At 35.0% G+C, this 26,156-nt stretch overlaps 1 protein-coding gene across 3 annotated transcripts in view; it reads right to left on the bottom strand.

Moving 5' to 3' along the window:
- UBE2D3 (ubiquitin conjugating enzyme E2 D3) overlaps positions 1-26,156 on the bottom strand; it is a 50,833-nt gene that overhangs the window by 16,488 nt on the left and 8,189 nt on the right. For all 3 annotated transcript variants that reach the window (XM_043970017.1, XM_043970016.1, XM_043970018.1), the window contains exons 3-4: positions 4,468-4,531; positions 4,350-4,381 (exon numbers count right to left, since the gene is read on the bottom strand). In XM_043970017.1, the coding sequence (XP_043825952.1) occupies positions 4,350-4,381; positions 4,468-4,531 (96 nt within the window). The remainder of the gene's footprint in view (positions 1-4,349; positions 4,382-4,467; positions 4,532-26,156) is intronic.

The raw sequence follows: 26,156 nt of genomic DNA, 5'->3' as shown, positions 1-26,156 counted from the left end.
TTGGAAGTCAAATTTTTAAAAATACACATTAAAAATTTTCTTTTCAGGGGCAGCTAGGTGGCGCAGTGGGTAGAGCACCGGCCCTGGATTCAGGAGGACCTGAGTTCAAATCCAGCCTCAGACACTTAACACTTACTAGCTGTGTGACTCTGGGCAAGTCACTTAACCCCAATTGCCTCACACACACACACACACAAAATTTCTTTTCATGTGACTGGGAAAAAAAAATTGAGTAAACCATATTTTAGGGGGCAGCTAGGTGGTGCAGTGGATAGAGCACTGGCCCTGGATTCAGGAAGACCTGAGTTCAAATCTGGCCTCAGACACTTGACACTAGCTGTGTGACCTTGGGACAAGTCACTTAACCCTCATTGCCCCACCAAAAAAAAAAAAAGAACATAAGCTCTTCAAGGGCAGAGAAGAGTAAACCATATTTTGGCACTACTACTACCTCAATGTCAAACTCAACCACCCTTGGTGTTAAGAAAAACCTGGGAAGACTTATAGGAACAAATACAAAATTAAGCAAGCAGAACCAGGATAATGATGATGTATACAGTAACAAAAACAACTGTGAAAGACCTAGGAACTCTAATCAATACAATGATCCATGACAATTCCAAAGGACTCAAGATTTAAAATGCTAGAACTGATGAACTGAGTGCATACTGAAATATCTCTTTCTTTGTTTAGCAACATGGCTAATGTGGAAATATATTTTGCATTAACTCCATACATATAATGGGTATCCTATTTCTTGCCTTCTCAGTGAATAGGGGAGTGGAAAGAGGGAATCTGGAATTGAAAATAAAAATTTAAACAATAACAGTTGTGCTGCACAAAGTTGTCCAGCTACATATTCCATAAGCATTTCAAACTCAAGAAGGACAGAGAGAACTAATTTTCTTTCCCCGTAAACCCACCTCCTGATCTCCTTTTTCTGTTAAGGGCATACTCATTTTTCCTGAAGCACATGTCAACTTTGGATGGAGAAGACCTAAGACCTCACCATTTCACATCACCATCTCTCTTCCTTCACCAGATGCTGTTAGGCAGGAAGAAGTCACTCAAAAGTAGTCAAACCAAAGTGGGAGACGAACCTGACCTATGTCTTTTGAATTTATCCCCTAGCCAACCAAAAAGGCTTCTTCTTACCACATGGTTAAAGCCTGGAATAAGTTATAGACTGTCTACCTATGTTGCCAAAGCATCTGTCAATCACTTATGTTGAGGCAGTTAGGGGACACAATGGATGGAGTACTGGTCCTGAAGTTGGGAGGATCTGAGTTCAAATTTGACCTCAGACACTTACTAGTTGTGTAACCCTAGGCAAATCAACCCCAATTGCCTTTAATTTCATCCTCCACACAGCAGCTAAATTGATATTCCTAAAGCTTAAGTTTTAGTGTGACACTATTGTGGTCAAGAAGATTTGGGGGGGAGGGGAAGGGAGAGGACAGCTAGGTGGCACAGCGGATAAAAGACTGGCCCTGGATTCAGGAGGACCTGAGTTCAAATCCATCCTCAGACACTTGAGGCTAGCTATGTGACCCTGGGCAAGTCACTTAACCCTAATTATCTCTCTCACACACAAAAATTAAAAAAAAAAAAAAAAGATTCAGTGGTTCCATAGGGCTTTTTAGGATAAAACACAAACTTGCCTGTATATAAAGCTCTTCATAATCTGGCTCCAACCTATTTTTTCCAGGCTTCTTACAATTACTCCTCTCTATTCCCCAGTTTACATTTCAAACAAATTAGCTGATCCCCACAAATGAAACCCAATTTCCTACTTTTTTAAGCCTTTGCTTAGACTATCTTTCACATCTAGAATGCATCCATTCCTCATTTCTACCTCTTGAAATATCTGTATCCCTTCAAGATTCAGTTGAAATACCACATTCCTTCATGAGGCTTTTCCTGATTCTGCCCAGCAGTAAGGGCCCCCTCTTCCCTTACAAACGATTTAAGTTTACTGTGTATGTACTTTGTACAGACTTATCTATGTACATCTTGTTCTCTAGGCATCTCCCTCCCCAAGTAGAAAGTAAACTCTGCAAGCCAGAACCTTTAAAAATTAAAAACTTAGTACATTTAGTGCCTAACATGTAGGTGCTTATTAAACTGGATAGACTATACAAGAAAAATGGTTAACTAAAATATAAAATAAAAAATATTTTTAAAAAGGCTGACTGCAATCTAATACTATTATCAATTATCCATTATATAGTACTACAAAAAGTCAAATGAATCCCCTAGTATTAATGTCACGATATGTGATAAATATTTCAGGATCAAAGCAGAGAGATATATAGTTCATATTCTTGATTATATCAAACAGTTTGGCTTGGGCTGATCTAGCCAAACTTCCCACAATTCGTTCAAGGCAGTATCTCCATTCCTTCAAAGCAGGAACACAAGCTAAATTTGATTAAACACACACACACACACACACACAATCTCATGTTCATTAAGGAGCTGACTTCAAGTTAGCATTTGAATTTTTGGATGCAGCACCGTTGTATTTTGGAGGGTAAAATTTCTATTAACTGACTTATTCCTAAAGGAAGTATCAAAATAGAAGTACTCATTCTCTAAAAAGCTTGGGAAGTCATTTCAATTAGCATCCTCCCCACCTAATCATTAATATATACATGTTGCTGGAAATACAAAGCTCTAATATCAGTAAAGAAGGCAGAAAAAATTTTTTTTGACAATTTTCTTCCTTTTGGAAAGTGCTGATAGTTTTTTTTTTAATTCATGCCACTTAATTCTGAAAACCAATGAAAATAAGATACGACTTGAATATGCAGAAAATGTTGGTTTTTCTGATGACCAGAAATTACTATTCAACAACTATACCTATGCTGCACCTATAAAAATAAGTGGTTCTTATAAAGAGCATAAGGCACTACAAGAACCTAAAGAATCTTATAAAGCTAAGATAAAATGATCTCTAGTATAGTTTTAGAGTATTTATAAAATTCTAATTCTTTGAAAGCTGATATAGAACATAAGAATTATTTAGACCATCACTTCACCATGTTAGTGGTGCGTATATTTAAAATTGATTTTCTTTTAGCATTTCACAAAATTCCTCTCAAATGAGAAAACCTGTGTTGGGAAGTACTATTATAGAGGGTATAAGTTTATATATTTTAAATAACAGTTAATAATTTAACACTTGGTATTCCCAAAATAGCTTTTAAAATTACATTTAAGTTTGACACATAAGCAAAATCCCCACTATCCTATTTAAACAAACAAAAAAAGCTTATGGTAATAAATTTAGGCTTACATTTAAATCCCTGAAAATTGGTTTAGAATGATTATCAAATACGTTATCAACCTCAAAAGCTAAATAATCTGGAAACAGGAGAGAAGTAACTCTTGGCTAAAATGACATGTAGCTTAACTATTCCAAATATAGATTCTGACTCTGGAAGATGCTCAATATTTGTTTCACTTAGGACTACAGCTAATTTTCCTTATCAAACTTTCCTAGCCCCTGACATTCTGACTAGGAATTCTTATTTAAAATGGTTACCATTTACACAGTAAAGCATCATTTGAAGTGGCATATGAAAACCTACCATTTATTTCAAAATCCAAAATTACTAAAACACTAATCCTTTGACATAAAAAAATCAGTGTTCAAATAAAGAGACTACAAAATCCTCAAATACCTTCTGATTCAAAGACTGTTACATTCACCATAGATTTTAGTGTGGTATACTGCATTATCTGACAATTCTTTTAAGTGTTTAACCCGTATTACATGGTAATTCAGAATAATATAATTTATCTTTATCTTGGCTGGATTAGAAAGCAGTTTACTATTCTTTATACTGTTTACTTACAAATATTTTACATTTCTCTAAAGCTATTAATACAATTATGTGTTAAATGTCAACATAGCTGATTCACCACTACACACTTAATTTAATGATTATACATTTTAATCAAATAGAGTAACCTCTGAACAATGCCTGACTCATTGTTAGGTCAGAATTATTTAAATAATTTGTCATAGAAATACCAGGAAAGCCTATGAAAGTGTTTTACACAGCTATAGAGATCATCTGGATTGAGGTCAAGGAAGTCCTGCCATTTCATACAAGTGCCACACCATAACAAGATGGGTCACAAATATGGAATTTAAGACTTGCAAGTGAGTCTTTAAAATCACTTGATATTTTCTTCAGGGGCAATACTATTACTGTTTAAAAACAAACTTTTATGACTACAACCTCATTAAGCAAAGAGGTCTAGTAAAATTTAAAATTATAACCAAATCAATATTGAATTTTCAATTAAAATCATCATTTAAAAAGGTTCACAATACTCACAGGTCCCATAATTGTGGCTTGCCAATGAAACACTAGAAAAAGAAAAACTCTTGTTATCATCTAAAAAAATGTATATGCTATTTTCAAATTAAATGGCAAAGTTTTGGAAGGTACTTACTATCATCCCCAACAGGACCTGCAGAACACTGTGCTGGAGGGTCACGGGCCAAATCGCTAAGTTCCTACACAGAAAAAATAGTTATAGGTCAATATAATATGTAGACATGCAAATAAAAACATCACCTCTGTTAGAATTATTTTACAGGTTTCCCATTTCATTGGTGACATGTAGAGATGGTACAGAATTCGGGGGGGGGGGGGATGCAAACCAGGGCAATTTTCACTTTCCCAATGGTTGCACTGTACACAGAGTGGTAGGGTGGCTGCCGTAGGTTAATCTGATTAGTTAGGAATAATGCTATAGATTTTTCCTATTTGAACCTTAGGCAGCACCTGCCCTTTTCCATCCACTACATTTCTTCCTTATATAGCAGGTTTCCCCAAAGTTCTCATACTTGGTTATTGACGCACTGTTTTTGAGAGGGCACTGTAGCGTGCCATTATTAGGCTTAATGTCACCGGACATGTGGCTCTTCTTTATTGAAGTTATGCTCTTGTGTACCAATTTGCACAAACGTCCAACTTTCCAGGTAAGGATTATGACCTCAGAATATGAAATGCCAATATTTAACTTATAATTTGGAAAAGTTCGAAAATGAAGAGTATTATGAAATACTCAATTACATTAAGCAATCATTTTTTAATTAACTAGTATTCGTACCATTTAACAATATAAAAGGTAATGCTTTAAAAAATAAGGTAATGCTTGTGAAAACTCTCTAGGACAAATATTGAGTTTCTAAATGCAAAATAATAATAAAAAATTATGTTCAGCATTTTAGTGATAAGTTTATTTTTTGTATGCAATACTGAGAATATCCAGAAGATAAATCTTGTGTCAGGGCAGACTGTTCAACTTCCCAAAGTCCTAAAAATTTAATAAGCTACAAAGAAACTTTCGTTTCCCAGTCCTTTCATGAATGACACAAATGTTTTTCCCCATAGGTTACTTTTATAGAACTTAACCACTAGGATATAAAGCTGCTTTAATACCGCTAAAAAATTACATTTTACATTTTTTAAGCACAATTCTTTACCAGAGCAGAATACCCACACCATCTCGACTTCTATTACTTTGTTTTTTATTGTTTTATTAAAGTATTTTTCTTTTGCCATATAACCATCTTCTTAACTATGTTATCCTAATTTCCTCTAAACCAGAGAATTATATCTTTTTAAGTTTCTGGGTTTTATCTTGCTTTTCCATATTTTTACTTAGATGATTTAAAGCTACGTGTAAAAGCATTCCTTGTGGGAACCTTCTCTGGAATTTTTAGTTTTAGAGGTGTGAGTTACTTGCTCAGGTCATCCTTTCAATAAAACTCTCTATTTATACTCCTCCCAAGCACCTGAAACAAATGACCTCCAATGTTAGATGCATATAGTACAGAACTAAGAAAAGGGCTGGTTTAAGTTTGGAAACCCCTTCAGAGACAAAAGTAGAATGCATTTTTCTGAAAACATTTACATAAGGAGATGATGTTCCAAGGCCTTAAAAAAGTTTTTAAGGAATAGAAAAAGCAAGTCACCCATTAAATTATAAGAGATTTTATTTGGAGAATAATCAGTAAAGATTAGGGAATACTGGTATAGCGTGGCTAATTAGATGTTAAAACCAGCTTGATTCAAACTCTATCCCCTCATCAAGAAAGCTTACAACATATAATTCCCATACCAAACAAATTAACTTAAGGAAAAGATGAGATTTTTTCTTCCAGAATCTTGAGAATTAAAAGAGAATGAGATCATTTAATAAAATATTCTATCTACCTCATTTAAGAATTTCCTCTACAATATACCAAACAGATAATTCCTGAGGACAAGCTGAAATTCCAACAGTGTAACTGAAAAGATTTGAGCCCACCAGACCAGAAAGATCTAAACTTTCTATCTCAAACCACTAAAAATTACATAAGTGGTGGTGGTGTTCAGTTGTTTCAATTGCATCCAATTCTTCATGGCCCCATGTGGGGTTTTCTTGGTTAAGATACTTGGAATGGTTTGCCATTTCCTTCTCCAGTTTATTTTACAGATGAAGAAACTGAAGCCAATAGGGTTAAGTGACTTGTTTGGAGTCACATAGCTAAGTGTCTATGGACACATTTGAACTCAGGAAGCTGAGTCTTCCTGACACCAGGACCAGCAAACCCGAATCATTTGTGTAAAAAAATTAGTGTGGGGTAGACATCAACCCCACCACCACCACTCCCACACCCAATGATCTTAAAAACAAAGACAAAATTTAGTTGAGGGAAGGGGTGGTTAAGAAACTAATAAGTAACTAACACAAGAATGTGATCTCTGTATTAGAAAGGTACAAAAGCGTGAATGTAAAGAATTTATTGGTTTCAGAAGTCAAAGGATAGAAAGTCAAACAGAAGATGAGAAGCATGTAAGGGAAAGGGATTCAAGTACACACAGGGAATGTATTCAACATCTAATACAGAGGAATACAATTTAACTGAAGCATCAAGTACTTAAAGAAGAGTGATATGAGATAAAGTGGGTACCAAATTATGGGAAATCCTCAAGTAATTTTAACTCATAGAGAATCAATGAAAATTTTTGTACAGTAGACTGGCATGACCAATTAAAATTAGTCAAGTAGAATAAAGGGGGAGTAGAGACAGGTGGTAATGAAAATAAAATGGCGATAGTGGGAAAATAGGATATAAAAGATACCCTGAGGTTGTTTTGTTTGTTTTAATAAAAGGAACTTCATGAATGAATGAATGGTACCTCTGATAGAAAATGAAGTAAGAAGTAGAGTTGGAAGGGGAGGTATTTAAAGGCTTGGTTTTACTTACACAAAGTTGTTTGCTGGTGGAAGGGACATTTTAGATAAAGATTCTAAGCAAGTGGAGATGTACACCTAAGGGTCACATATACTTGGGTAATTATAATAAAAGGCAAAATTGATTGTCTTTGACACTACCAAGGTAGGCAATGTTAAATAAAAAGGAGGTCACTGGATATTTTGCACGAATGGGTTCAAATTCAAAGATCTAAATCAGTGTACTCCTGTGATTCTCTTACATTATCTCTATGGTTTCTTCCATCAGTTATGATCCTAAGATCCAAAGAGGAATAAGGAAAAAAAATCTTTGGGAAAAGTCTTCATAATAGGTTATGTGAGATACAGTAACAACTTGTTAAAGTAGTGGACTGTTCTCAGTTAGGGAAAAACATGCCCATAAGGAATATTACCTAGTGAACTACATCAAGTCAAGAATGTGAAAAAAGTAAGTTTTTCAGGGTTAAAGGGAAAACTGGTAAAAACCAGCTTGTGCTGAATCTCACCGGTGCTCTAGTAAAAAGTAGGTAAAAGTTCAACCCTAGTCACTACTGCACTTGCCTAATAGACTTATTAATATTAACTTCTCCTTTGCCTAAAATCTCCACCGCATTTTTGATCATGGGTTGCATGAAGGTGTATGTGGATAGGAAGGGTAACATATCAAGGAGAATTTAGTTAGAACTCTTCTGCGAAGATTGTGAACCTGAGACTAGCAACCTATAGTGACTCAGGAGGGACTTATCTAGTCAGGGTTTAGGATTACTATTCACACACACACACACACACACACACACACACACACACACTGATTGGCTTTACTCTGGGTGTCCACTGTCATGGGAATGTAATAAAAATTTTTGTCATATCAAAATTGCCTATGAAAGAACTTATTTTGAGAAGGTGGTCTGTACCTGTTTCTCACAGTTAGAAAGAGGATAGGGTACCATTAAAGAAGACCAACAATGAAAGCAAAAATAAAGAGAGAGAAAAGTGGCTAAAAGTATTCAAATTATACAGTGAAAGCTAAAAAGATATTTGATCTGGCAATAAGATCACTTGGTGAATTTTAAGATAAGCCAAATGAGGGCACAGCTAGGTGGCGCAGTGGATAAAGCACTGGCCCAGGATTCAGGAGTACCTGAGTTCAAATCTGACCTAAGACAGTCACTTAACCCCCATTGCCCTGCAAAAAAAAAAAAAAAAAAAAAAAAAAAAAAAAAAAAAAAAAAGATAAGCCAAAAGAAAATGGTAGGAAGCAGGATCCAAACTGTAAGGGGTTGAAGACAATGTGGGTGGTCAGGAAGTAAAGGCAATGGTAAACTTTCCAAGAAAATCAGTTACAACAGTAAAAATCAAGCTGGATTGGGGGGGGGGGGGGGGTGTGACGACTTTCAAAAGACCTGACCTCCATTAATACCTTTCACATTTTAAAAATTTGTTTTTATGTACCAGAAACTGGGATATACTTTACAAGGAAAAGCTTCAATAAAGTAAATGGCCCCTGAGCTAAGCCTCCAAGAAAATAGATTCTCAAAGTCATAAATGAAAAGACTGTATTCTAGGTAAAAGGACTAGAATATACAAAATGCATAAAGAGAGGTACTATTACTATTACTGTATTCTTGGAAAGCAAGTAGAAGTTTGGGTGGTCAATGCTGTTGGAAGAATAAGAAACAAGGAATTAAGAAGTTTAGAACATCTGCTACAAGCAACTAGATGATATGAGTAGACCAATCCTCTCAAAATTTTTTAACTTATAGTTGTGACTGAAAGATGTAGAACCATAAAAATTTATTTGCTTTAATTATTATAATGATTACTAGTTGACAGCTAGCCAAAAGAAAACACTAACCATTAACAAATAATTATCCAATTATATTTTAAAATGTCTTCTTTTGCTACTTTATTTCAAGATGTTTAAGTTTAAAAGAAAAAATAATCCATTTTCCAATTTTGAATGTTTTGTTTTCAAATAAAGGCTTTTATGACCTCATTCTTTCAAGTACAAAAGGGCTGCAAAACAGCACACTGTCATATTAGTAAATTCTCCTCTCAGGTCAATATATTAAGTCTGATTTAAAATAATCAAACTTTATAGTTAGGCCTCAAAATCCAACCTTTTGGGCAATTGTTGTTCCTTCATTTCTTTGCCAGACATATGAAAATGTCTGACCTGCCATTTTTAACATATATTAAAAACAATCAACAAGCATTATCTTAACATCTTCCCCAATTCATTTTTTAAAGGTTTCTTAAAACTTTTTTGTCATGGACCTTTTCTGACAGTCTGTTGAAGTCTGTGGACCCATTTTCAGAATAGTTTAAATGCATAAAACACAAGGACTAAAAAGGAAACCAATTCAGGAGCAGCTAGATGGTGCAGTGGATCAAGCACTGGCCCTGGAGTCAGGAGTACCTGAGTTCAAATCCGGTCTCAGACACTTAACACTTACTAGCTGTGTGACCCTGGGCAAGTCACTTAACCCCAATTGCCTCACCAAAAAAATTAATTAATTAATTTAAAAAAAAAAAAAGGAAACCGATTCTCTCAAATACAATTGTCAATATTAAAAAACCAAGTTCACAGGGCCTAGATTAATTACCTTTAAAATTTCACTCTTTGATGTTCAAATTTTGCCTTGGATGCTAATTTGTCTTGTACTTGTGGTTCTCTACTTTTCCTGACTTTTGAGATGAAGAAAGTGACAGTGACCATTCATATCCGAGACCACATGTATCCCAAAATTTGGTGACTAACATAAAAACATACTTTTAAGTCAAGGGATTTGTTTTCCTGATATTAAAAAAATCTTTTTAAGAGCATATATACCATTAACTTCCCAGCAACTTAAGTTTTTTAGTGTAGACAACTGCACTCCCAGTAAATATAATGTAATTAACAAGCAAAATTTTTTAATGTGTTGATTAGATTGTCTTCCAACGGCAGTTTCAACAAAAGCCAAGACCCTCAATGGTGGGTAAAGTTTCCTACCTTCTTCCATATATCATAAAATAAAGAAAAAGAATTCACTTTATATAAACTCACTTATTCTTAAAGACAGATTCAACAACCTAGCAACTTTTTGACCTGTGTATATAAAAACACTACTGATTTTCCAATTACTGAGCAACAACCTAAGTAAGCTGCTATCTACTGAATGGAATAAAATGCTACAAAGAATTTAAAAAAAGGAAAAACTTATACAAAGTAAAAAACAAAACAAAAAAACAAGGACTACAAAATTGACTAGAACTACTTTTAAAAGGGGAAATATATTTTATAAAGTCACAAAATATATTAGAAAGCGATCTAGAGGGCAGCTAGGTGGCGCAGTGGGTAAAGCACCAGCCCTGGATTCAGCACCTGACACTACCTGTGTGACCCTGGGCAAGTCACTTAACCTTCACTGCCCCCCCCCAAAGTGATATAGATGAAATAAAATGTTACTGTTAAGATTACTTAAAAAAAAAACAAAACAACCCTGAAGGTTCATTGTTTGGGGCTTATTTCCACATTTTCTTTGTTCAGTTATGAATTTTTTAAAAATTCAATAGACAAATGGCTTAGAAAGCTGTTAATCTATCGAACGCCCCTTTTGGGGAATAAATATATACTTCTTCATGTTTAAAAGACACGAAGTACATCCCCAATAATGAGAATATAAGGTTATCTTATTTCAGAAGTACTAGACGAAATCACAGGATTTATAGATTGTGTAAGGGACCACAGATGTCTAATCCTAAGGTCCAAAGAGTGTATAAGAAGTGTGCCGAAATGGGCATAACAGGCCTGAGAAATTTAAACCTAAATTTCGACTTCAAATCCATTACCCTCACTAGAGTATCCTGTTATCAGATAAGCCAAGTCAAAGGAGAGGTAAAAAGGGAGAGAGTGCACAATGTAGGTTATTACAAAAAAGATTTCTTCAGTGTCTCAAATTCCACCTCTCCATGAAACATTTGCGGGTGGGGGGAGAAGGGGATTACAAACACAACATTAACATTAAAGATACCAAGTAAGTTAACAGTTTTTCAAAGACTATAATAAAACATAACAATACTACAAACTAACTGTTCAACTTCAATTTTCTTTAAAGAACCAAAAGCCACTTTAGTATCTTACCTCTGGATTATATAAATCACAATTATTGTAACATTGGTTTAGGAATTTATTTTTTTAAAGCTTCATTTCAGGATTCTAGACAAATAGGTCAAAGGTATACCACTATACACTCTCAAAATAGGGAAACAAAAGAAACTATAAATAAATATATAAAGATGTAGATCTAGACATTATGTATGTGTTTTTTGTATATCACAACTTCACCTATGTAAAAAACAAACAAAAACCATCCTTGAAGCTACCTAATATATTTAATACACATGGTCTCATAGTTCAGTAAATAACAGAAGATTGTACTATTACACGAATCCTTAACATCCTCAAAAATAAATCAGTATATACTTTAACACCCAAGGAATCCAAATGATGGTGGACCTAAAGTAAATAGTGAAAAATGTTGGAAAACATGGTTCAAGAGTAAGAAATGAAAGGTCAATGGGTTGTCCACCATACAAACAGGCCTACATATATTTTATCAATACTCAAGAGAGCTTATGGTAATGGGATGCCATCAAATGGGGAATGGCTAAACAAGTTGTGGTATATGATTGTGATGGAATATTATAAGAAATGACGCAGCAGCTAGGTGGCGCAGTGGATAGAACTCCAGCCCTGGAGTCAGGAGGACCTGAGTTCAAATCCGACCTCAGACACTTAACACTTACTAGCTGTGTGACCCTGGGCAAGTCACTTAACCCCAATTGCCTCACCAAAAAAAGAAATGACAAGCAGGATGATTTCAGAAAAACCTGGAAAGACTTACATAAACTGATGCAAAGGGAAGTGAACAGAACCAGGAGAACATTGTACACAATAACAACAATATTGTATGATGAAGAATTCTAAATGACAACTATTCTAAGAAATAAAATGATCCAACAAAACTCCAAAGGACTATCCACCTCCAAAGAAAGAAATGATGTTGATAGAACACAGACTAAAGTATGCTATTTTTCACCTTCTTTCTTTTCTTTTATTCAAGTCTTCTTATACAAAATGACTAATATGGAAATGTTTTAAATGACTGCACATGTTTAACCTATATCTGATTGCTTCCCATCTCAGGGAGTGGGGAGAGTGATAAAGGGAGGGATAGAATTAAAACTCAAAATGTTATAAAAAAAAGTTTCTAAATTGCTTAAAAATTAATTTGGGAAAAATAAAATATATTAAAAGTAAATATTCATCCACTAACCCCCCCCCCAAAAGAGAGCTTATAGTATTAGGAATGTCCAGCACCAAACAATCACAATCAATCAATTTCTCTCTCTCTCTCTCTCTCTCTCTCTCTCTCTCTCTCTCTCTCTCTCTCTCTCTCTCACACACTCACACACACCCCCTTATGCTCAAAGAAAGGAAATAACTAGTTTCAAATATGGAAATCATTTCTGAATTAACTATCTCAAATGTGTTCAAGGCAAGGTAATATTCAAAATTACATTGAAAAGCCTATTTTGAAAAGTCATTAATGCTAAAAATGGGAAGTATAGCAACTCACTACTGCTATAAAAAAAAAAAAAGGAAGTTTAGCAGCTCTCTTTGTGGTGGCAAAGAATTGGAAATTGAGGGAATGCCCAGACAATTTGTGGTATATGAATATAATGGAGCAGGAGTTCAGAGAAACCTGGAAGGGCTTACATGAACTGATGCTGACTAAGAGGAACAGAACCAGAAGAACACTGTACACAGTAACAACAACATTGTGTGAACAATGGGGATAGACTTGGCTCTTCTCAGCAGTGCAACGATCCAAAACAGTTTCAAAGAACTTGTGATAGAAAATGTTCTCCACATCCAGAAAAAAGAACTGTGAATTATGAATAGAGATTAAACCATACTGTTTCTACTTTTGGACTGGTTTTTTTTCCCCCCTTCTTGTTTGAGGTTTTCCCCTTGTGCTCTGATTCTTCTTTCACAAGATGACCAATGTAGAAATGTTTAATGTGATTGTACATATAAAATCTATATCAGACTGCTTTCCGTCGGGGAAGAGGGAAGGAAGGGAGAAAAAAAAAAACTGGAACTAAAAAAAGAACAGAAGTTGTATCTTTTGATTTTATAAACTGTTTATTTCCCATAGGCTATTTTTATGATTAACTTTGGTCCACCCCCATATTTAGGGATGGGGAGAGCTAGCTCTGTACTCCTTTCTGACAGTTTGTGTATCCTCACTGAATATATTCAGTAAAACTATTTTTTTAAAAAAGCTATTACTGCTAAAAAATGCAAAGTAGATAAAAGAACAGAACAAAGACTACAACTATTTTCTAAGTAAGCTGAAGCAATATTAATTATTCATCACAAGAAACCAAAAAAATCTCAGGTAGCAAAAACCATAGTTCCTTTACATGTTGAGACACATGACAGTCTAGGTCTATTTGTAATTTTAAATTTGCTTATAAATCTTACAGTGTAAGATGATGGGAAATTTTAAGTGGCATTGTCTCATAAAACACTAAGTAGAGGAAGTAATTTTAATTGGCAAAAGATCATGTATATGACACTAAAGATAAAACTAAAAACACAAGGGATTAAAAACAGGAAATAACTGTTAAGACTTCTAAACAAACTCCTCCCATCAATGACAGAAGTGCAGATACTGCATGTCCACATGTAGACTAACATCAATGATGTATATATGTATATACACGCACATACATACACACATGCACGCATGCATACATAATGAGAAATTCCATAGGATAACAAAAATGGGAATAGCCACAAGTGAGGGTATTTAGGGATGGATCAATCCTCCAAGTACCTGAAACAGAGAATACTAACCACTTGGGGGAGGGTGGGACCACAAGAGAATATTATTTACTAACTCATTACCATAGTAATCTATATAAATGTAAAGTGCATTCTTCAAAGTATAAGAAGTGAACTGGTAAACCTTTTGGGGGGGGGGGCGAGGCAGCAATGAGGGTTAAGTGACTTACCCAGGGTCACACAGCTAGTAAGTGTCAAGTGTCTGAGGCCAAGTTTGAACTCAGGTCCCCCTGAATCCAGGACCTATGCTTTATCCACTGCACCACCTAGCTGCCCCTAAAACTTCACAAATAATATTATACACCACACATTGTTTCAGTCATATATGTGAAGAGAGTACAGAAGAAACAAGACTAGAGACTACTAAAAACATTTGAGACAGTTGAGCCACCTTTAAAGATTCTCCCCTGCAACAAGGGTCATTTTAAATGTAGGGGTCAAAACCTTAAGGTCTGTGAAAAGAAGTATCGAGATAACTCTGATAACTCACTAAATGTTAATATCAAGAAAGACACAAAACAGGGACATATAAGCTTTGACACTGCCATAAAAAACATCTAGTGCAGAATTTTAATGGAAGAAATGGTGAGGGCTTTCAGAGGTTCTTAAAAAATATTTTTTTATTTACTTCTTTTGTGTTTATATCAAAATTTCTATCCCTCTCCCAAACCTCTTGCCCACAACTAATCCAGCATAACAAAGATCTTTTAAAAAAGAGAAAAAAGGGGGCAGCTAGATGGCGCAGTGGATAAGCACCGGCCCTGGATTCAAGAGTACCTGAGTTCAAATCCGGCCTCAGACAATTACTAGCTGTGTGACCCTGGGCAAGTCACTTAACCCCAATTGCCTCACAAAAAAAAAAAAGAGAGAAAAAAGAAATGAGGAAAAACCAACATCACAAAAACAAAACCGTCACAAAAACTGAATTATCTGAAATGTTCCACACTACCCCTGCACCTCCCACCTAATCTTATCATATCCTTCATAAAACTCTTGAGTGTAGATGACACTGTATAATTCCATCAATGTAGTCTAATAAAATTAGATCCATAATCACTCAAATGAATTTCGCCTACGTATTCAAAAAGGTATAACCAACATTATATATGCAGACTTTGATATACCCAGTTGGCTGGAAGCGTGTGTATGTGTGATATTTAAGTTGACCATGCATGACTGTCCTTGGTTATGTTGTGCAGTACTTTTAATAACCAAGCTTCTCCACGCAACAAAGACCCATCTTTTTAAACATCAATATTCTTTTGATAATGCTAAGCCAAAAGAATTCAAGTTCGTAGGTTAATCACAGTAGGCATGAGTTGGCTGCAACATACTACTAAAAACTGTGCAGAAGTGTAATGTAAGAGAATGTAGAATCATAAAAAGTGAGCTAGCGATGTAGTAAAAATTAAGGACAACTAATGAAGAGCTTGTGTTTCACTGGTATCCTTACAGCAAAAGAACTAGAAGTTCTTTGCAAGAGATTGATTTACAGGGCATGGATGTGAGCTACATATAATGAATAAGTATGGATAGATGGCTGAGAAGGCAAATTGTATGCCATTTCTTTTAAAAAATTTCTCCATTAAAAAGAATGGCAAATCCCAGTAAGGAAAGGGATATTGAAATTAAGATGAAGTCATATAGCACTAGCAATACTACACCAGAGTCATTTGAAAGGACCATTCTAGATTCAACAAATTCTAAACACCAAAAAGTTACTTCAGTAATGTATTTATTTTCAATAGGTGCTTCAAGTCAGTGAAAAAAGTTCACTAGAAAAATCAAAAGCTCAACATTAACACAATTAGTGTAGTGAGATAACTTAGACTATCTACTTCACAGAAATTCCTTCAATTCTTTTATTGCCACAAGGCTTATACAATGTCACTGGATTATGTATCAGAGATTTATATTCTGTAAAGATTCTGTCCCAGACTTCAGATGTGCAAAACAAGAAATGCAAGGTATAGAACTTTGGGGTAAAACAAAATAGTGAAGTCAAAAAGTCATTTCAAACAATCTCATTTTAAAATGGCATATAATATGCCCCAAAAAGGCGATAGTCTTCAATTTGGAAGACTATAACAATGCTAAGGTGCTAAATATTTTTAAGTCTTGGTAAGAGGCAAATGATAATTTTCTTTCCAACCTACTTGACTTTTCAAAGATTCTCATTGTGATCTTAGAAAAATAAAATGAAAGGGGTTTGAATAGATGACCTCTAAGTCTCCAACCAACTCTCTTGGAGGAAGGATTTTGGGGAAATGGATTCAGTGGGAAATACAGATGATGTAAAAACAAAAAATAGAAACAAAATATTTAAACAATAAGTTTAGGCTTCATATGAATGTAACTATGATTTATAGTCTACCCTCTATGGTATATAAAGTGTTAAGAATGGATTTAAGGGGCAGCTAGATGGCGCAGTGGTTAAAGCACCGGCCCTGGACCTGAGTTCAAATCCGGCCTCAGACACTTGACATTTACTAGCTGTGTGACTGTGGGCAAGTTACTTAACCCCCATTGTCTTAAAAAAAATTAAAAAAAAAAAAGAATGGATTTAGGTGGGGCAGCTAGGTGGCGCAGTGGATGGAGCATGGGCCCTGGAGTCAAGAGGACCTGAGTTCAAATCCAGCCTCAGACACTTAACACTTACTAGCTGTGTGACCCTGGGCAAGTCACTTAACCCTAATTGCCTAACTTAAAAAAAAAAAAAAGAATGGATTTAGGGGTCAGGAGCAGCTAGGGTAGCACAATGGATAAAGCACCAGCCCTGGATTCAGGAGGTCCCGAGTTCAAATCAGGCCTCAGATACTTGGCACTTACTAGGTGTGTGATCCTGGGCAAATCACTTAACCCTCATTGCCCCTCCCCAAAAGAAAATAGATTTTTTTAAAATTTCAGGGTTTAAAAAACATGGGATATCTTTGAACATTTAAGATACATTAAAAACTTGTGGAATTGGGATAACTTCAAGTTATACAGTTGCCAATATAAGTATACAATAACAAGAAACAGTAAATTGAACATTTTTCTTATCAAATCCTTAAAATTCGGTACCAGAATCAATATCCATGTCATTCTTCTATAATACCAACTACATTTCACAACTAAAGGTCAATCATTCAAGGCATATGTTTTTTGCTTAAAATTCAAGATCAAAACAATTGTTTAACTTTTTCATGTTGGGCAACCATCTAATATAAAAATAAAACTTTAAAAGCCCATACTCTGCTCCGAGATAAAGCACATTTAAGTGCAGTACCTCCTAATGAGGTCACATGTCTATAATTAGTACTACCTAAACAAAATGTTTAAATAATTCAGTTTTCTGAAGAATCTATAGTTCAACCTGTCATTCCCTTAAAAAGCTGTATATGGAACAGCTTAAAATGGAACCCATTACCCACCAAAGGCAGGGATGTTACACCAGACTTTTATGGCATGTTGGGTTAAGAGTAGATTAAGTGGGAAATATTGATGATGTAAAAACAAAAGGGAGAGCAGCTAGATGGCGCAGTGGATAGAGCACCAGCCCTGGAGTCAGGAGTACCTGAGTTCAAATCTGGCCTCAGACACTTGACACTTACTAGCTGTGTGGCCCTGGGCAAGTCACTTAACCCCAAATGCCTCACTTAAAAAAAAAGGGGGGGGGGAATTTAAATATTCAAGTGTTTTATTAATATGTTTAACCTTCACATCACCTTAATTTCTATATACCTCCCTAATCTCTTTAGAAAGCTCTCTTGTAACAGAAGAACCAAAAAGTTTAGCAAAACTAAGATACCATTCAAGTCTGACAGTACATAGAATATTTGCAAGCCCCGACCTTTGCAAAGGAAAAGAGATAAGGTTTGCCTCTTTTCTTTGAGGCCAAACAAGCATTTTAATTACACAGCAATGAATAGAGATTAATGTTAAAACAATAATCTACTGGGGCAGCTAGATGGTGCAGTGGTTAAAGCACCGGCCCTGGACTCAGGAGTCAAATCTACTTAAAAGAAAAAGAAAAAATCAAATTTTCCTTAATCGATTTAGGGAAAAGTGCAAGTTAACTCAGCCACTGAGTTTACCCATATCTTCAGGTTTCAGACCCCCGCTAACTTTCAGGAAAGTTTCCCAAATATAGTTTTTTAGACATGGTCAACATGAAAATGTTTTGCTTGATTGTCCATGTGTTGTAATGGGCTTTGTTTTCTTGCTTTCTCAATAGATAGTAAAGGGGGGGGGGGTTTGGAGAGAGCAAGTGAGCTGATCTTCATTCCAAAAAAGATTTAATTTTTTAAAAAGTCTTTATGTCACTTAATATCATTAAAAAAAAATACTCATCGACAGGGAGTTTCAGAGAATTGTCAGGGGGCACAAAGACACTAAATGATGACTTTGCCTAGGATTACATAGGCAGTATGTGGCATATAGAGGCCATGAACCCAGAACTTTCTGACTTAACAAAGCCAGCTCTTGATCCACTTTATTACCACATACTGGCCTCAAATTTAAATTAGCCCTACACAAATTTCCATTTTTGAAGAAACATCTTAAATCCAAAGGGCAATAATAAAAATATTCTAAACAAAATTACAATATAAAAAAAGGTAAAAGCATACTAGGGCAAATCAATCCTCACGTTTCTAATATTACAAATTCAACCTTTTCCTTTTTTTTATTATCCTTCTGATGCTGTTCCTATCTAACCAAATCGATGTTTTTTTTCTACTTCTTTAGACCACCAAGAAGACGGCCTACATGTAACAATAGGAAAAAAAGTTTAATATAGTGAGAAAAGTGGAAAAGGTGATGATAAAAGAAAAAGAGGCTCATATTTATATTGAGGTATAGCAAAAGGCCATCGCCAATTATAAATCACAATAAAAAAAGCTTATTTTAGATTCAGGATAATTTTGCATTAAGTATAAAATATCAATGGAAAACATGCTTTTTGTTTTAAGTATACCAAGTGTCACTTAAAGAAATAATTTTAATTTCTTGTGATATTTCTTTCTTCTCTACTCTTTTTCCTTCATCCAGTGAGGTGAGCATAATAAAAGTCAGTAGGCAGCTTCCAGGTGCTGGAAGAGGTGATGTAACCATGTACAAAATGTACTCTGGGGGCTGTGGGAGAATAGAAGGGGGAGTACGAGGAGGGAGGAGAGAAAAAGATACCAAATCGTTTAAAGTTTCTGTTTACGGTTTTTTAAAAAATCATTATTTTGTAAATAAATAAGAAAACAACACCCACAAAAGATTAGGAAAGAAAAGGCACTTAAATCTCTCTTAAATGAACATTACAAAAATCCAAGATGACCAATTTCAGAAAAATTAAATGGCTGCAGTTAAAATTCTAACTCCAAAGTTAACTCCAATGATGTAACGATTTTTAAAAAGAAGACAAACTTCACGGACAGGAAATATTACATGTCAGGCATAAACTGATGAGGCTAATTTTAATTCAAATACCAAAACTTATTTCTGAAGAACCTGTCAGGCCACTAAGAATATCTGGATAGCATCTTTTTGTAAGTACTTCACTATCTTCTTATTATGTCAGTCAAACTTACCCAAATCCCACTATTTCTCAACTATAGCTAGTTAATAAACACCCCACCCACCCCACTAATGTAACTTATTTGATCCCTAGATGAACTGATTAACTTCCACAGTCAAACTGCATCTCCATCACTGGTGTCAAATTCAAATAGAAATCAATCCCTGCGAGCTACATATGAATTTTTAAATTACACAAATTAACATTATCTATGTTGCACTGTATTTTTATTTTGTTAAACATATCCCAATAGTAACAATTTAACCTGGTTCAGGTCTTGCTCTGGAATTTTGCCTGCAAGGTATACTTCTGCTAGAGAGCACTTCATTTTCTATTGGTCACCCTAGGTATAAAAAGGAAGGGAATGGGGGAGAAACCAAGGAATGTATGCAATAGAAACTTGAAGGGTGAGAAAAATGAATGTGGCGAATTAAACTTTGCAGGATTTTGGTTTTGCATCTATTTTAAAAAACATTTTTAAAGTTCTGAGTTCCAAATTCTACCATTCTATCCCTCCTGTCCTTCCCCCCCCCCACAATAAGCAATGAGATGTAGGCTATAAATTTGCACCTGTTCTAAATCTATAAATTACACCGTTACTTTTAAACTAGTTTTAATGGACTCAAGTTCCAATCTGCCCTTTTTAACTGGCCAAGGGAAACAAATCAGTCTCCACAAAAGAAAAGGTGCAGAGGGAAAAATTATTTAAAAAAAAAACAAAACAAAACAAGATTTTATTCAGCTACTGGTTGAACTTTTGGAAACCCTCCAAGGACCCTTCCAAGGCTGAGATTCTATAACACTATAAAACGTTACAATTTTAAAACTTCCAATAATATACGGTAATGGTATAGAATGGGGATACACTAGACTTGTGATTTCATTGATTTACTACTACATAAAGAAACTCACTTTACCCATTGGTACTTTCTATGTAAGGGAGAGATGACTAGAGAATTAAAAGATTAAGGGAACTGCCTATAGTTTTATAGGACCAGTCTGTGCTGGGAGGCAGGCTTGAACTTCAGGCTCCCTAGCTCCAGAGCCAGCTCTCAGTTCACAATGCCTCTAAAAAAATGACAGAAATTACAAGAAAAATACTCAAAACACGTATTTGCTGCAGAGTATATAACACTAAAATCTAGACACTACTGGGGAGCATATGAATGAATAAGGCCCCACCTCCCTCAAAGAGGAAGCTAGTGCAAAATCAAATTAAAATGAAACAATTAAATAGCTTCACACACTAAAGACTGCACCCAATTACCTACCTAAAAATATATATCATGGATCACCCATATTTCCCCCTATTTTAGATTAGGAAACTGAAGCACAGAAAAGTTAAGTAACTTGTCCAGAATCAGAGCTGTGTCTGAGGCAGCCTTCAAGTCCAGCATTCTATCTACTATGCCATTTACATGCCAAATGCTATATAGTAATAAAAAGAAGAAAAATCACTTTAAGCTCAGGTGACAAGCAAGATTCACAAGATTTAGCATTTAATCATTTGGGTCTTATGAGATATCTAAATATGACACTAAAATTAGAGGTCACTGCATAACAAGAAAAAACCATCACTGCTTCTACTACAGAAATGCTTTTGTGGGAGAGTCATAATTAAATCTTTGAAAAAAAGGGAAAAATAAAGTCGTTCATCAAAACTACAGAGCTCTAAAATAATTCAAAATGACACAATTTTTCTGAAAAGTTTTACTAATTCCCATGTGTAGGGGGCTAAAATTCTAGTCTGTCTAAAATATCTAATGAGTGGTCACCAATAAATTATAAGCTTTAGCAAGAGTTAAGACTTTTAAGCATTTATTAAGGAGAATAAGAATTTGGTGAAGAGAGAAAGATGCCTAGATTCAGCTATCTCAGAAAGCCGCATTTCTGCTCCACTCTCCAGGAAAGAGAGAGAACCACACCTCCTTCATTCCACAAGCCTCCTGTGAAACTGGGAACATCCCATCCACTGGCACACACAGCTCCAAGCTAATTGGCTGGTAGCTTTGATAGTATCCATGAGCAAACGGCACTTCCTGATGCCAAGGAAAAGCCACATGGCTTGCCCTCAGACACCTTCTCCTCATGGCAGAGCTTTCCTACAGTAACTCTCCAGCAGGTGGCATCACTCCAATCGTTACAGTCCCCCCCCCCCTTGTTTCTTCAAGGAACACAGGGTGTTTCCTTGAAACACATGTTAAGCTCTAGTTTGAAGCATTAATTGATAAATTAGTACTCCAAAACAGAACTGTTAAGCATTAGAGTTGATGACTATTTCATCATCATACACTGACATTAATATAAAATTCTTAAGGTTGAAAACTCTTATCTTCAAGACTCACAAATAGGAGTTATACTTCTTTCACTTCATATCACTAAGAAGATAAACAGAAACTTCCAGTTTAATTATAATTATATGTGAGACACCTAAAACAAGTTTGCTCTTTGTAATTAGATATGATGCATAAGGGAAGCTAGCTTTTAAAAACAACAAAATTTTCCCTTTAAAATAATCTATGTTGAGTCGGCTAGGTGCCACAATGGATAAAGCACCAGCCCTGGATTCAGGAGGACCTGAGTTCAAATTTGGCTTCAGACACTTGACACTAGCTATGTGACCCTGGGCAAGTCACTTAACCCCCATTGCCCTACCCAAAAAAAAAAAAAAAATCACTTGATCTTTAAGCTTTTAATGATTTAAAACTTAATAGCTGCACAAATGTTACATTTAACAAAATAATTAGGAATAAATCTAAAGACCAGAAGTGAGGTCCATCATGTAATAAAGCAGGAAAAAGCTTTCAGAGCCACATGTAAACTCTGGAGAATTTATAAAAGGATATTGGCCAAGGTTAAGAAAGTTTGAGAAGAAAGCTGCATTGCAATCTGTACCTGCAGAACTGTGAAAAATCATGAATCTGCTTAAATTAATAATGTAGTCATAAAGTAGAGAACAAAGGCTTGGCAATAAATGCCACTTGTTGACGAATGGAGTAAGTGCTGCATTTAGAGTTAGAGGGACCCAAGCTGGAATTAAAGATCTGAATGTATGGAGAGGGCAAGATGCTTACTTTAAATCTCAATTTCCTCATCTGTAAAATAAAAAATCATTGCTTTAGTTGCTCAGGGAGATGGGAGGAATGGAAAGTGATATAAGAAAACATAAGGATCAATAAAATACTCTAAATACAGGGACAGCTAGGTGGTGCAGTGGATAGGGCATGGGCCCTGGATTCAGGAGGACCTGAGTTCAAATCCAGCCTCAGACACTTAACACTTACTAGCTGTGTGACCATGGGCAAGTCACTTAACCCCCATTGTCCTGAAAAAAAAAAAAAAAAAAAGGGAATGCAATGCATTCTTGGCCACAGATACATGTTAGAGAGTAGGCAAAGAAATTATTTAAAAGGTCAAAAGCCACTTGGATTTCAGAAAAACCTGGAAAGACTTACATGAACTGATAGTAAGTGAAGTGAGCAGAATCAGAGCATTGTACACAGTAACAGCAACATTGTGTAATGATCAACTATGATGGAATTAGCTCTTCTCAGCAATGCAATAACCCAAGACAGTTCCACATCCATGAAAAAAATTATGGAGTCTGAATGCAAATAGAAGCATACTATTTTAACTTTTTTGCTGGTTTTTTTGTTCTCTTTCTCGTGGTTTTTCTCTTTTGTTCTGATTCGTCTTTCACATCGTCTTTCAAACATGGAAATATGTTTAACATGATTGTACTGTATAACCTACATCAGATTGCTTGCTGTCTTAGGAAGGAGAGAGTAAAGCCTGGAACTCAGGTGCATTCCTGAGTATACAGATACTGTGATAGAACCCAAAACATGGAATCAAGAATAAACAGTATGATTAATAAAACTATCTCAATTTAAGAAGCCTTTTTTCTCTAAAAATCACCATGAAGCAAGTAGAACAAAAAGCACATTTTCTACAGATAAAAGAAACTGAAGCTTAAAGAAGTAAAACAGTTTGATGACTGGTGATAAGGAATTTTCCTCCCCATAGTGCTTTCATACTGGCACATTTAGAAATAAGGCTGCAGTTATTTTTGTTTTTTCAATTTTCTTTAAAAAGCTAAAATCAAAATTCAAGATATAAATGCTAGAAACACCATCAGGGCACTCAGATTAACCGTAAGGACAAATCGGCTTTCGTAGCCACAGTTCTTCCTCTCTAGAGAACTATAGGTGAAAAATGTTGCATATGCTATTAGTGACAGTTTTGTTCGGAGGTTTTACTTATATGTAAAGGAAGTTTCCAAGGAAGAGAAGTTTAATGGGAAATTAATTATATTACCAATACAACTTTTACAAAATAAAGTATCCTTCTGATGTTTTTAAAGGCACCAAAGTTACCATGATATAGTTGCTGTTGTATTACACTCGATTCATGTTCAAATCTCAACTCTGCCATTTAAAAGCTTTATGACCTTGGACAAGTCACTTCATTTAATTCTTCCATTTCAACTAAAAATGGATTATCACAACTAGCTTTCCAGGGTTGTGAGAAAAGTGCTTTGTAAACTACAAAAGCTACATAAATGCAATTATTATAGTAACTAGTAACAATATCCACTGTTCTATGAAGACAAAAACTTTATTCCCATTATATAAAGTAATTCCAAAGAATTAATCTATGTAGTCAAAAGAAAATGAGAGTTAAATGGATTTTAAATGTATTAACTTTTCTCAGTAAAGCATAAAGATATAAAAGGTTGTTAGTCCTAAACTTTAGTGTATAAAAATGATTTTCATATAGTATTTCATTCAACATTCTGCATACTTTCCACAATAAAATTTCTAATGAAAATAAAATTTAAGTGACCATAATAATACTGGAAGGATAACCAAGTAGAAATTGTGGGGGTAGGATAGGAATTATTCAGGTTTCAGGAGCCAAAGATTACACACATTGACTAAGAGAATGAGATGATGGTTCAGTAACTGACTTCCAAAAGGATAGCCAAAACACAAAAAAGAAAACAACTTTGTGAAAAGGTCTTAAAAGTCAGTGGAGATAGCTGTATAGCAATTGTTTTAGGCATCTGATTAATTTCTTTTATATTTTTACTAGCTCTCCTCAACTTTAAAATATAGAAAACCGATGTATTAAGTAGGAAAACGCTAAACAATCTGATAGCCAAGGTTAAACTCAAAAGCTTTAGCTTAACGTATCCTTAACCACCCAAAAAGACCAAGTTGCTTAATTTAGATAAATGGAGTGAAAAACAATTAAACAAAAGGCAAATCAGAAAGGATCAATTTGGAGTAGAGGATAAAAAAAATAGACACGGAAAAGTTAAACTTGTATCAAGATCACTGAAAAAGGAAAAGTTCTGCATTCATCAGAAGGTTAAAGAAATCAGACTTGATAGGTTTATCCCCAAAATAAGCCATGTTGTAACAATTACATTTTTAATACAACAGTAGTTGAAGTCACAAATTGAACTCATAACTTAAGATATATTTGAGGGGGGGTTAGGGGAAGGTGAAGAATCTATCAAGACTGAAAATCCACATAAGGAAAATAACATCCCATACAAAAAACAGAACTGTGGAGTCTGAGTGCAGATTGAACCATATTGTTTCTACTTTTTGGTTGTATCTTTTCTTTTTTGAGGATTTTTTTCCTTGTGTTCTGATTCTTCTTTCACAACATGACTAATGCAGAAATATGTATAATGTGATTATACATATATAACTTATATCAGATTGCTTTCTGTCTTGGGGAAGGGGGAAGGAAGAAAGGGAGAAAAATTTGGAACTAAAAATCTTATGAAAACAAATGTCAAAAACTATCTTTACTTGTAACTGGAAAATAATAAAATACTTTTATGAAAATAGCAGCACCAATTTGTAAATTTAAGCAATGCCATTCTGTATCTACACAGTTTTTCCAACCAATTTATCCATGGGTAGTATAGGTTTCAGAGCTGTTAGAAGAGGGTATGAAAAATAGAAGATGCTTGGTGCACATTCCCAATTTCACAGTAACACTAAAATAGATTTCACTCAAGGTTGGCCTTAAGCCAGGACTAAGAACTGGCCCCTCCTCCCCCACTATTCCATAAGATTTTCAATTCCTTTAAAATAAGACTTAAAACTTGATTCTTCTCAGCCATACAATGGTCCAAGATAGTTCCAAAGGACTCGTGATGGAAAATGCTCTCCAAATCCAGAAAAAAGGGGAAAAAAAGAACTGTGGAATATGGATGCAGATTGAACCATACTATTTCTTTTGTTTTTGGTGCTGCTGTTTTTCTTTTTTGAGGTTTTTCCTTTTTGCTCTGATTCTTCTCTTATGACTAATGCAGAAATGTTTAATGTTATTGTACATATATAACCTATATCAGATTACTTGCTGTCTTGGGGAGGGAGAAAAATTTGAAACCAGAAATCTTATTATGTTGAAAACTATCTCTACATG

This window comes from Dromiciops gliroides, chromosome 6, assembly GCF_019393635.1.
Source record: "Dromiciops gliroides isolate mDroGli1 chromosome 6, mDroGli1.pri, whole genome shotgun sequence".
NCBI classification, from domain to species: domain Eukaryota; kingdom Metazoa; phylum Chordata; class Mammalia; order Microbiotheria; family Microbiotheriidae; genus Dromiciops; species Dromiciops gliroides.
The sequence above is the reverse complement of the archived record's forward strand: the minus strand, read 5'-3'. Positions and strand labels throughout refer to the sequence as shown.